Source organism: Xiphias gladius, chromosome 14 (assembly GCF_016859285.1).
Source record: "Xiphias gladius isolate SHS-SW01 ecotype Sanya breed wild chromosome 14, ASM1685928v1, whole genome shotgun sequence".
Taxonomy (NCBI): Eukaryota; Metazoa; Chordata; class Actinopteri; order Istiophoriformes; family Xiphiidae; genus Xiphias; species Xiphias gladius.
The window spans coordinates 23,239,708-23,249,938 of record NC_053413.1 but is presented as its reverse complement, the minus strand read 5'-3'; the positions used below and the strand labels follow the sequence as shown (position 1 = coordinate 23,249,938).

At 41.0% G+C, this 10,231-nt stretch overlaps 1 protein-coding gene across 1 annotated transcript in view; it reads left to right on the top strand.

Moving 5' to 3' along the window:
• The window catches only part of kirrel1b (kirre like nephrin family adhesion molecule 1b), a 74,572-nt gene that overhangs the window by 44,752 nt on the left and 19,589 nt on the right, over window positions 1-10,231 (top strand). The window contains exons 3-6 of the mRNA XM_040144462.1: window positions 3,692-3,841; window positions 4,991-5,148; window positions 8,967-9,117; window positions 9,750-9,855. Of these exons, the coding sequence (XP_040000396.1) occupies window positions 3,692-3,841; window positions 4,991-5,148; window positions 8,967-9,117; window positions 9,750-9,855 (565 nt within the window). The remainder of the gene's footprint in view (window positions 1-3,691; window positions 3,842-4,990; window positions 5,149-8,966; window positions 9,118-9,749; window positions 9,856-10,231) is intronic.

Here is a 10,231-nt window from a genome sequence, read left to right as displayed (position 1 = left end):
TGACAGTCTGGGCAAAAATGAGTCCTGTATATCATGCTGAATTAGAGAAAATCCCTCACACTGCTGACAAAAGCAGACGCACATTCGCATTTACATTCTAAGCCGACACGCACATCCAGAATGACTTACTGCGAGTGTGTACGCTTCATTTCAGAGATGAGTAAGTGTCACATGCAAACAAAAGTGAAGCGAGTCAAAGGGTCAAAGCCAAAACAAACAGAGAGGAGTTTTTTTTTCCGTTTTTTTTCTTCTCTCCATTCAGGAAATGATCGGAGGAAACTCGGAAGTGCAAAGTAAAAGAATAAGAAGCAGGAGGGAGAAGAAGAAGAAAAGAAAACATGTCCTTCTTCACTGACCTCAGCCCCATTTTGCAAAATACATTCAAACGAGCTCATGACCTCTTTGGCTTGCTGAATGTTGATATTGACAATTTATGACTGCAGCTGCTGATAGTTCTTCCTCTTTGCACATGACAAATTTTGGCAAGGAAGGAAAACAGTCTCTCAGACTTTTGTCTGATCGAGGGTGAAAGAGCCTCTCTAGTCCAGAAATGAGAAACTTCACCGAAGGATAAGTAAATACTGTATGAAATATTAATACTTAAATGCTTCATTACGGTCAGTTAAGATCCTCTTGTTGACAAAAAGTGTTTTTTTTTATTCATTTAACCATAAATACGTCTAAACAAGGCTGACAATTGCCAAAAACCTGTTTCTGACTAATAATCTGTGAGATGCCCTTTTTCATTTTTTAGGTTGTCCGTTTTTAATGTTTATCCATCAACGACTTTGATGCTAGGCAGGAGCGTTGTGGTGATTCTGCTCTGCACTTACCTGCATCTGTCAAACAAGCTGTGAGCAGGATTATGACATCTTCTGTCTTGTTACTTGAGTGTTGATTGGTGATGCTACAAAGACTCCAAATCGAATGTTATGCTAAGTAGGTATTTGTCCTTGTGTTAATTTCCAAACTCTTCATTTTCCTTTTTTTTCCCCAAAGAAAAACTCTGTGGACAAAACTTTCATTACCTGGATGAAACCCTATTTTGAATCATTCAGTGATAAAGAGTTAAAAAAAAAAACACTCATTTATATATTTACATATTGAAATGTCACAGACATTTACTTTACTGATGAATCTAATAATGTACTCAGCAAAATTCCTGTTTCTCTCACTCGGTAATGCTCTCTTTGTCCTTGTAGCCTTTTGCAAGGCCGGTGACAGACTCACCAGCATTTGATAAACCCGTTGTTCACTTTGTCTCTTTTTCATTGCTTGTCAACTATCTGTCATCAACCTCTGTCCATTTTCTATCCTTAATTTGCCTGTTCTCCCGTTCCTATGTCATATTGTCTCTCAGTCTTTTGCTTCTCTTGCTTATATTGTGAACATGAAGTTATGTCACGTATGGGGCAAGTCTGTAAGTTGTTCATATATGCACCAACAATATTAATTAATTCTGACAATGTGTTGCTGGTGCATGAAATAGGACATATAAGAAGTAATTTTTTATGTGCCCTACATGATTTGATACAGCTGTTGATGACAGAGTAGGCGTGCAGTAAATTCATACCTGCAGTGTGAACACCCACACACATGCAGGAGATCTGCATTCATGCGCTGACGAAAACAGTTTCTCGCCATCACATCACGCAGTCGTGCATGTAAATGTAAAAAACCCGATATAAAGAAAATCCTTTTAATATGTGACCAGCAACATGGAGATATACATGTGTACCATGTTTAAATGAATCTAAATCAATGCCAATACCTTAAACACACACACACACACACACACTCATCTATTCCCTACCTGCAGGCATCAGTGGGGGCAGTTTATTGTTCTTCCTCAACCTCCGCCTCCTCCTCCTTCTTCTCCTTCTCCTTCTCCCCAGGGTGCTTTCACCTCTGTGGTTGCTATGCTGCGAGGTGCTGGAGTGGATGATGTAATCTCCACTAATACTTTTGCCCCCCCCCCCACAAACTCACCCTCCTTCCTCCTCTCCATACCCGACTGTCTGCCTGCTCGCCTGCCTTTGCCATCTGAATCCATGATGTCATGTTAGGATTGGGCAGGGAGGATCAATGAGTGCCCCCTAGTGGGACGTCACGTTCAATTATGTCTTTGTCTGGGAGGCGAGGGTTCAAACAGAGAGAGAAGGGGGTGTTGTAATTGGAACGGCGTTGACTGTAGTTCTGCAGTTTGTGTGAGATACCGGGATCGATGTGGCATCGCTGTATATGTGGCAACGCTTGATCAGTGTTTGTGCACAAAAACCCTTCAGCTGTTTATATCTGACTGTGTAACTGTACTGCTATGTGTGTGTTTGTACGTGTGTATGTATGCCCCTGCATTCATTACCTCCCTTTGGGTCGTCCGTGCAAAGGACCTAGTGTCGTGATCTCCGGATGCTCTGGTTGATGCGAAAAAGGTCTTCAAAACTTCCGAAATAAATGCCTGAAACGCTTCATGCCATCTGTGCGCTATGATTAAAAGCTTTGACATTTTCACATAAATACTTGCACCATTTGCTGATTTCTGCCTCTGATTGATGTTATACTATTGTGCTTTGGCTTTTATCTATTTCATAAGAGCTTGTACATTCGCTTTATCTTGTAAAGAAGTCAAGTGTCAGTCCTCTGCTGCACAGGAAATCAGAGAAGTACAGTCAATGGCACTGAGGAAAAGGAGGTGATCTGTTCTGTTCCTTTTTCTATATATTTGTTGTGTTTCCTATACGTTTATTAAAATTACTGAAAAAATGTACTATATCACTTACCTTTTTTGGCATGTATCCATTGAGCTAGTTGTAGTGCTAGTTTTATTTCCTGACGTTTTGAGATGTACATCTATGAGCTCTCTGCTGCGACCCCAATAAAATAAAGGTGAATGGGATTTTGCTTGTGGTACTCACAGCACTGTGAAACAACATCTATTGTCCCTGTCACTCTGGATAATCCGCAGAATTTTCTGGGAACGGTTTTCAAAGGGACTACTTTTTATCAAAAAAATGTCCCTATGGAAACTGTTCAGTGGTTTATTAACGTAGGTGAACTACTCCCGTAGACTTTATAACATTTCTTTTTAATGTTCCATTACCTATGCTTTTCCAGCCAAAGTTTTTCTGACAGGGGTTGAAGATTTGGTACAGCTAATGGTCCTACATTCATCATAACAACAAAGGATATCACAATATGTGACCCTGGAGTTTTCCTTCCCCTGTGTATTTACATTTTTCACCTAGTTTTCATTTAAGTAGATAGAAATAAAACGTTTTATTCCAAAACCCACCATGAAGTTTTTTTTTTAGTGTTGCTATCTGAAACTCATCACTCACTGTTTTCTAAAATAAAGATGATATTATCCTCCAACACAGATCTGTTGTGAAGGCAGTGCTATCACGGTGACTCATGACTGTAATAGCGGTGCATAATGTACCTCTTCCTTCATGTCAACAATCATTTCAAAACAGTATGTCATGTTTTCTAGGTGGTACAGTATTTTTAAACTACATCCCAGAGGTTCATTTTCCGAGCTCGATGGGCTTTTCTGACCTGCAAATAAACCCTATTCCACTTACAGCGGAACTAAAACAGAAACTCCAACAAATGCATGAATCACGCTGTGAGCTCTCGCCTGACTATCTCTCCATCTGTTTTCACTGCAAATCTGGTGTGTGTCTTCCCGCAGCCTGGCCCAGGTATCGTGTGCTGAGTGCTCTGGACATCGGCCAGTACAACTTGGAGATCTCCAATGCCGAGCTATCTGATGACTCTCTGTACGAGTGTCAGGCCACAGAGGCCGCCCTGCGCTCAAGGAGGGCCAAACTCAATGTACTCAGTAAGTGGATTACAGCTGCAGATACAGGGGCCACTTTTCTGATATTTTTTTTCCCGATTTTCTTTCAACCAGCATAGTTTGAGAGAAGGACCTTTTCGTTCTAAGGAGACCCAAGATGATTATCACACCGAAGAATGCCGAGTTGATACACGTGACCCCGTGAGGAGAAGGATTCCTGAGTTGAGAAAATGAGTTCTACACTCAGAAGCGCCTTAACAGTTTTAGTTTCAACGTGCGGTTGAAATCACATGATTGGTTCAGATGCATAGGTGTCGATTTCTAGACCTGGTTCAGCTGGCTCCGTACTATTGACTACATTTGATGCGTCATTCTTGTGTTCTCCTGTCTGTTTCCATTAGCCAGATCATCGTCCTCCTTGCCAAGTCAACTTCCAGAATCCATGAGTTGAGCTTTTCCTTTATTGGAACTGTATATCACATTAAAAAAACGAAAAAACAAATTAGATGGTCAAAAAAAGAAATGCCTCAGCAGCAGTATGCGTATGCAGTAAGTGTATATGTAACTTAGAGGTTAGTAAAGCAAGTTTGTGTCCAAAAGTTGCTCGATTCACATCTTTTAGCTCACAGATTTGGGTGAAACAAGTGTGGATAAAGTTAGGGAAAAGCCCTGTTAACAACTGGTGTTACATGACTCTCGAACAGCAAAATTACTGTATCTCCTCAATCTTGCAGACTTGTGTCCCTGAATAATTACCATGGGCAACTTGAATTCAGCCATAACTTTAAATTTGATCTGGAATTGCAAGTTAAATAAAAGTTCAACAACTAATTTGAAAACTGCGTTTGACTGATTCGCTCTTGATTTTGCATTTCTGATGGATAGGAAGAATGAAATATGGAAAGAGAAACAAGATATAGGAGAGGAATTTAGAAATCACAAACTACCAACAGCAAAGAGGTTAAAGGTCAAGCAGGTAAAGACCAACCTTGTTTTTAGCTTGATGGAAATGAATTTTTTGAGGGAAATCAGATGCATTTTCATTGGCCTGAGGCAGAATTGTCTCAACCCTAACCTACAGAATGTATGTACTGATTGTGCACATATACGGGTTTATTTGTATGTATGAGTGCACACTTGCATAAATGAGCCCCTTTTTAAAGCGTGGATTTGTGTGTGTTTCTCCTCCAGTTCCCCCGGAGGACCCAGTGGTCGAGGGATCCCCGGAGCTCCTGCTGATGGCCGGGACTCCGTACAACCTGACCTGCGTGACCCGCGGGGCCAAGCCCGCAGCGCACATCCAGTGGACCAAGAATGGAGTGGCTGTGGAGGGAGCCTACCAGTCCACGGTGACTCACACAGGCCGCTGCACACACGCAGATAACAGCCAACGCACATGCTCAGAGGAAGAGTCACGCAACATGAAACACACAGAAAACACATAAAGTTTATTACAGTAAACTGCGATCTGCTTAATCTCATATGGGTTATGTTGGCCTCAAAAGACTTGGCACTTCTATTTCTAGTACTTACAATCTGCTCCTCAATAACATCCACTCTCAGTCTGTGTATTTGTTTGTTTATATGCTTTTTGCCGTGGGCACTGCGAAGGAGAATTAAAGTACGTATACCTGGGTCCACGCAGCACCCCTGGAGTGCTGCATTAGGGGAATGCAGTGTACAGTGCACACAGTATGGAAGACAATCTTAGCATTTTACTTTGTTGGTTCTTGGTTGACAAAATGATGGCATGTCGGCAGATGGGGACCATATTTATGACGTAATGCTTTTTGAATGACCACTAATTGCAAATGCTGGCCTGCAAACCCGTGAGCAGAAGCACGTTGTGCCTTAAAAACTGACTTTAAGCATTTGAGGACTAATGCAGTGTTTGTTTTAGATAGCGACGCACGGCACCACTGAAATGTAACACGGCTATTATTTACATCAAACTGAAATCTGTCCCTTTTGCCAGTAACTGTTAGTAGTATTAAATGCTCAAGCAAAGTATCTGAACTTCTCACTCTGAGAATGCCTCACAACTGTAGTGTTATTCGCTGAAAGGCACAACAAGCAAAGAAAATTGAATTAAAACCAAAAAGCACAGACAGGAAATTCTTTGTTGGACCAAAAGGGGCCACGTGAAAGTGGAATTGGACAAAACTCAGAATTTCCCAGCCTGCGTGGCTATTGAGGAGGATGTGACAGTCAAGAATATCATTCATTTATGGTGACAGCTTAGTTTTTAGGCTACTAAGCGTTTGAGCAAGATGACAGAAATGGAGAGTCATAGTAATTGTACCTTTTGGTTTCTCCTCATGTAAGAGGTTTTAAAAGTTGAATAACGGCAATAAGGTTTGAAATGAAACTTGATAATACCTGAAGGGATACTCTTGCGTATATGAGGTTATGGGTTTGATTCCTACTCAAGCCACAGCTGTACTTGCGGTGTTTTAGTAAATTTTGTATTCACAAAAAGTCGTGTCTGCACAATGACCCCAAACCATTCATGCATCTATTTATATAGACATTTTGATTTCAATCAGATCTTCATCAGATCAATCCGGACCTTATTCGACTGAACCAGTGCGCGGTCATTACTTTTCATTCATGCTGTTTTTCAGTGGCCTTGCGTCTGCGTGCACGTATAATCACACTCCTTCCAATAAGCTTTGCCTTGCTATTGTCAGCCATGTTTGCACCTCATGAAAAGAGAAGTGCTTGTGGATACAGCACTAAACATCTGTTACTTTCAACCCGCATGTACAGCCGCAGACTCACACTCACACACACATACACAGCCAGGAAGGAACTGTAAGTGACGTTACGCACGTGCACGTTATCACAGCGATGTATTTTTCCCTCTTTTCAACCACATTCACACTCCTCGTGCTCCACTACACTCTCCTACACACGAAATTATGCCTGCCAGCGCACACACATAGACGCACACTCGCGTACGCGCATCTTTGCTTTCATATACGGTCGCAAACACTGACTCACACACTCAAACACAGATGTTTTTACATCTCTTGCAGCCAGTGTTATGCCCCCCACACATGCTCATACATATTACATGCTGCACTTATGTTACCGTGTTACTGACCACGCATTTACACTATAGTGAAGGCTATACACACTTTCTTGACAGATTTTGTAGCTGCATTGCAAGACACCCCTACTCCTCAATCCAAGAAAACTGGATTTTATTTTCTTATTGTGCAGAAGAAGATTTACAGCTTATATTTTATGGCTGTAATGAAGGATTTTGTTCATTATTGATTCACCTATTAATTATTTTCCAATGGAAGGATGGCTGTTTTCCTAATAAAGATGTCCTTTAATTTATAAAATGTCAAACCCAAATATATTCAATCTACAATAATATAAAAATGAGAAAAGCAGCAAAAATAGCTTTTGTAGCCGATTAATCAATGAAACATTTCAGCACTACTGTGTTTTTTAGCTTTCAAATGAGTATTCAGCTCTCATTTTAAATGCAAAGCCCCGTGTCATTATAAAACTGAATTTCTTGCATTAATTGAAAGAACATTTTGTAGACACTTTCCTGCACCAGCATTAAACTTCTAAATTATGAAGATAAAGCACAAGAATAAGAACATGGATTTCTATAAAATGTCTCAATTAATTTCTGTTTAAATTCTCCTTTGCACCTTTTCAGCTTCTAATCTCTCTCTTGTCTCAACCTGTTCTCTTAAACTTTTGCTGTTTATTATATTTCTACCTGCAGATTTTTATCTGTCTGTCTGTGTGTGTGTGTGTGTGAGTGTGTGTGTGTGTGTCTCATCATGGCAAAATGTGGTCCTGGGGACATGTACTGTAGCGGGAACCACCACAGTTTGCCTGTCGGTCTTGGACAGATTTTGTAGCTGCATTGCAAGACACCCTACTCCTCAATCCAAGAAAACTGGATTTTATTTTCTTATTGTGCAGAAGAAGATTTACAGCTTATATTTTATGGCTGTAATGAAGGATTTTTTTCATTATTGATTCACCTATTAATTATTTTCCAATGGAAGGATGGCTGTTTTTCTAATAAAGATGTCCTTTAATTTATAAAATGTCAAACCCAAATATATTCAATCTACAATAATATAAAAATGAGAAAAGCAGCAAAAATAGCTTTTGTAGCCGATTAATCAATGAAACATTTCAGCACTACTGTGTTTTTTAGCTTTCATATGAGTATTCAGCTCTCATTTTAAATGCAAAGCCCCGTGTCATTATAAAACTGAATTTCTTGCATTAATTGAAAGAACATTTTGTAGACACTTTCCTGCACCAGCATTAAACTTCTAAATTATGAAGATAAAGCACAAGAATAAGAACATGGATTTCTATAAAATGTCTCAATTAATTTCTGTTTAAATTCTCCTTTGCACCTTTTCAGCTTCTAATCTCTCTCTTGTCTCAACCTGTTCTCTTAAACTTTTGCTGTTTATTATATTTCTACCTGCAGATTTTTATCTGTCTGTCTGTGTGTGTGTGTGTGTGTGTGTGAGTGTGTGTGTGTGTGTGTGTGTGTGTCTCATCATGGCAAAATGTGGTCCTGGGGACATGTACTGTAGCGGGAACCACCACAGTTTGCCTGTCGGTCTTGGACAGATTTTGTCAACGCGATAGCGTCACAACTCTGCGAGATAAGGTCACAAAACTTTACAGGTGTGCGGTTGAGATCAAAATGAAGGCTGAGTTCATAGACGGGCGTGTCCCAACCTTTGAGTACTGAGTACTCCTGTAATAATGTCGTAAAAACTACTGAGCACTTATGGAATAATGTAGTAACGACCACTGAGTACTTACGAGTTGGAACGTCAACATGTTGACGGGCGCCACGGCTGGTGTGATCCCATTGCAAGCTGGACTCTGGTTTTCTATTTCTTCATTTCTCTTGGCTCCATTAGTGACACCCCTATGTCTCTCTCCTTTCTCTTCCCTGCCTTCTCTCTTATTTCTCCCGTGATGTTCCCTGTTCCCTCCTTTTTATGTCCTTTTTTCGTCCTTTCCTTCCACCATGCGCCTCCTCCTCTTCTTTGATCTTTCTCTGTCGGTTCCCCTCCCTAAATTCTACCCACCCCGTCCTCTACCCACACCTCCTCTCCCCTCTTCTCCTCTCCTCTCCCCTCCTTCTGTCTTCGTCGAACAGGAGGTGCTGCCGGACCGGAAGAGGGTGACAACCAGGAGCTACCTGCCCATCACGCCAGTCGACATTGACAGCGGTTGCAACTTCACCTGTGTGGCAAGCAACCCGGCAGTGCCCACGGGCAAACGAGCCACTGTCACCCTTAATGTCCACCGTATGTTAGTCTTTTTTTCTCCGTGAGAATGTAACGGTGCATCGGTGGGGCCCAGGAGACAGAGGCTAAGCTATTTTTGTGTAGACACATAACAAAATCGCTCATTTTTAATCAGCTGCCCCAGGACCTGTCAACTTTAAGTAATTATCAACACAAAAACGCTGTGTACATAAATTTACAGCGCCTATTTTTCACAGCTCTCAAACCTGGACTTGTTCCAAACTTGATTTAGCTGCTTGTGTTGTTTTGGCACCAATTTTGAGGCCAATCATTTTCACCTAAAGCAGTTCAGCAAGTTGATTTCCTTCAACATCTGGAAAATCAGAAACCTTTTGAGTCCCTGAAGAAGTGAGGAATGATTGCTCACAAGGAAATTGTATTTTGAATACTCAATCAAGAAGACTGATGTGTAAGACTGTGAGTAACAGTAGATTTGGAATCAATGCTGTGTTAGAACAGGGTACAGAGTTTTGGAACACCAGATTTTATTGTGAAATTTATAGTTTGTGTGACTTATTTATGCGGGAAGTCAATCCTCATGCTGCGTGGCACTGGTGAAACACACCGGTCATTCCGACTAGCGTTCGCCTTATCTTTAGCTGTGCACTGAACATGCATGTTTCCCTGTGTAGATCCACCCACAGTGACCCTGTCCATCGAGCCTCGCTCTGTCCTGGGGGGCGAGAGAGTCACCTTCACCTGCCAGGCCACTGCCAACCCTCCCATCATGGGCTACAGGTAGGGGTGAAAATTTACCAGAATCTTTAACTTGAATTTACTATAAAAACTTTTAAAAAATCAGCACTGCCTAACATAAACCAAATTATATGTTACAATACTCTGTTTGACAGTATTGTTGCAGCTTTAGGTCCATTTCAAGATGTGATGGACTTATAACATCAATAACATCAGGAGGCAGACTGCAATTCCGTTTAATGCCAATGAGTTTTCTTCATCTATTCCAATCTGCTCGTGTCCAGCCTCTAGATGTGGTCCTGAATTGTAATTTCTGCCTAGAGAACAGAATTGGTGAAAGTATTGAACAATCTGTACAATTAAACAGTGATTTTTATCCAAAGTGACAGTGTTGAAGCAGTGAAAACTTTAACGCGGT